Here is a 2,719-nt window from a genome sequence, read left to right as displayed (position 1 = left end):
GGTCTGGGACAGAATGAACCCATAGTATCGCCAATGTATGCCTGTGTTCTTTATCTACAACACTTCAGAAAGTATTTCTTTTTATAGGATGATATCCTTTATTCTAAAAAAATACTACTGCTAACTCAATTGTCTTTAATCTGGGACCGTCGCCTTAGCTGCAGACATATCCCCACGTTCAGTCCTTTTCTATAGATCCTTTATTTACCTTCTCTATGAGTGCCAGGTTTACCATGAAGTTGATGATACTTAATATAGGCCCTTTGTTATGCCCTGCACTTAATTTCTAATTCATATTTTTGAATTCTCTTTTCTTAAGAGAGCCCTTCAGATTGCATAAGCCTTAGGTGACACAAATCCTTGATCTGCCCTATTCCTACATAGGACTCAAGAGGAAAAGGCTCATATAGAAAGCAACCCAGTGCCCTGATTTAAACCAAGATTACAGATTAGCAGTCTCATTCTCTTGGGTGGCCAACTTTCCTAGGTTAGCCTGAAGTGGATGGAAGCACTTCACCTATGGCTTTAGTGAATTTCATGTGCCGTCTTCTATAAAACCCTATTTGACAGTGAGCAGTTAACACTTTGGGGAACACTTATGTGCCATGTTGATATAAATACTATATTTGACCCATACGGACACCCAGAGCAGTAGGAATTATGGTCCCAAACTCTGAGTATTAAGATAATTTGTCCAAGGTCATACAGTTAAAAACGTTGGCATCTGGGGTTTAAAACCACTTCTGACTCTAAAGTTGCACACAACACAACTGTATTGCTCTTTATTTTTCCTAAGTTGATACTTGGTTTTACCAAGGTATCTATAGGTTACAGAGGTGGAGATAAGCATGGGGGATAAAATACTCAGAAATTTTCCAAGTAAATTACTTAGTAATATGAAATCAGACATACTGCATTTTTCCATTTGCCACAAGATAAAATTACCAATGAGGACTGCTTAAAAGAAACGTTCGGCTCTAAATAGGGTGGTGGCAACATTTTGCCCTACGAAATAACTTTTCACTTCCCCATACAATTACCATTGCTGTTCTTCCACTATACATGTGGAAACATTTGTCGGGAGTTTTAGCCAGGGCCAGGAACATAAAAATGGAGCATTTCCCAGGTTCCTATTTGGCTAATTGTAAACATTTTGGGGACGAATTGATAAAATCTGGCCATAGTTTTGCTATGTATCTACAAAGCTTCAGAATTCCTTAATCTTTAGGCATAGAGGTCCACAGCCTCTGCCAAACGCCTTAAAGCTCCGCTGAGCCCCATCTGTGACTCTTCTCCTGGCTGCAGGGGGCGCTAGTCATCACAGTCCGGAAGGTCACTGTAGGAGCAGCCCTGGCAGCCTCGGTGCGCTCTGTAAGCGATGAGCAAGTGGTAAAACCCAGGCAGGAACACCAGGATGCCAACAATCAGAACGGCAACAGCCCGGTTGGCGCCCACTTTGCTGATGTAGCCTGCCAGGAGGAGGCAACCCGTGACAACGAGAAAGGCGCCAATCAAAAACTGCGCGGTGGCACAGGCAATGGCCTTATAAGGAATCCTCGTAGAGTTTTTCTTAAACTTTACTAAGTGAGATCTCACTGGACATCTTTTGGATTTAAAGCTAGCTTCGGTAGGCGAAGTTTCCTTCTGACGGTTAATGTGCCCAGTGTCAGTGCTGGAGAGCTTTGAGTATTTCACTTTGCTGCTGGGGATCCCAGCAGCCACGTTGGTGCGAGTGGGAAGCATAACCGCAGGGGGCGTGCGGAGCTGTCCTGCTGCCACACAGTGAGCAGGGCGTCAGGACCCACGCGCCCACCAACGGCTGCCTGGACCCGCGTGGAGGCTCGCCTCAGCATCTTTCATTCACCTAACTCCTGTTTCTGCAAGACCGCTGCGTTTGTGATAGAATTCCTCTTTCATCATGCAAAGTTGCGATTACGTTGATAGTCTGATGTTTTATGGGCTCTGTGATTTTCTTAGGGCAGTGCTAGTAAACTCCCAGATTCCTTTGACATTGCAACTGTTTAGATTGAGCAGATTAGCTTACATTCATTAGATTTCATTCAGTCACTTTCATAGAATTTCCATTTTCTCTAAATGTTCGTAAGCACATCCCGCGTTTGCCTCTCTTGCGTTGGTCTAACATGCAGCATACTTGGTTAATCTGATCAACCTCCGAGGGCCAATTAGGGGAGAGGAGAGATGTGAAAGTTGGAATCAAACCCGGCTGAAATCCTGGCTCTGCCTTTTATTAACTGTGTAAGCTTAGTCATAGTGCATATCCAAGGACCTAGTTCCTTCTGTAAAAGGGGAATTGTGACATGCAGTGCAGATTATTGTGAGTACTTACTGAATGAAGGATGCAGACTGCCTTCCTCCACAGAGGAAGTCCTATCTCCACAGAACTCAAGTCCTGACATGATCAAGGGCAAGGTGTGTCCAAAGACTTGAAGACATCTCACTCCTGAGTTTTGGCTGATTTTGTAGATGACAGCTTTCCTGCATCTCATGTTGCCTGATCATTGAATTGGCTGCCTTGCGGGAGCGGTATGACCTCTGGAATGGTAGGATTTATTTAGAAGTGGTGTGGTCTTCTGATAGGCTGTTGCAGACGGGGTTCCTTCTTCGTGAGGGGTTGAATTGGAGACCTCTAAACTCTCTCTCAGCTTCTGGAATTTGTACCCGAGCTGCAGCCTCTGCTTAAACCTTTTTTTTTTTTTTT

General features: G+C 44.2%; 1 protein-coding gene across 1 annotated transcript; it reads right to left on the bottom strand.

Moving 5' to 3' along the window:
- Nucleotides 1-265: 265 nt before the first annotated feature.
- On the bottom strand, nucleotides 266-2,220 carry LOC122219146 (transmembrane protein 230-like). Its single transcript, XM_042937383.1, has one exon. The coding sequence runs from the start codon at nucleotides 1,741-1,743 to the stop codon at nucleotides 1,312-1,314; it is 432 nt and encodes a 143-aa protein (XP_042793317.1). The 5' UTR covers nucleotides 1,744-2,220; the 3' UTR covers nucleotides 266-1,311.
- Nucleotides 2,221-2,719: the final 499 nt, after the last annotated feature.

The sequence above is a fragment of the Panthera leo genome, chromosome B2, assembly GCF_018350215.1.
Source record: "Panthera leo isolate Ple1 chromosome B2, P.leo_Ple1_pat1.1, whole genome shotgun sequence".
NCBI classification, from domain to species: Eukaryota; Metazoa; Chordata; class Mammalia; order Carnivora; family Felidae; genus Panthera; species Panthera leo.
The sequence above is the reverse complement of the archived record's forward strand: the minus strand, read 5'-3'. Positions and strand labels throughout refer to the sequence as shown.

Bases quoted from the DNA above. Each gene is read 5' to 3' on its own strand.
- LOC122219146 (XM_042937383.1), bottom strand. From the start codon at position 1,743: ATGCTTCCCACTCGCACCAACGTGGCTGCTGGGATCCCCAGCAGCAAA.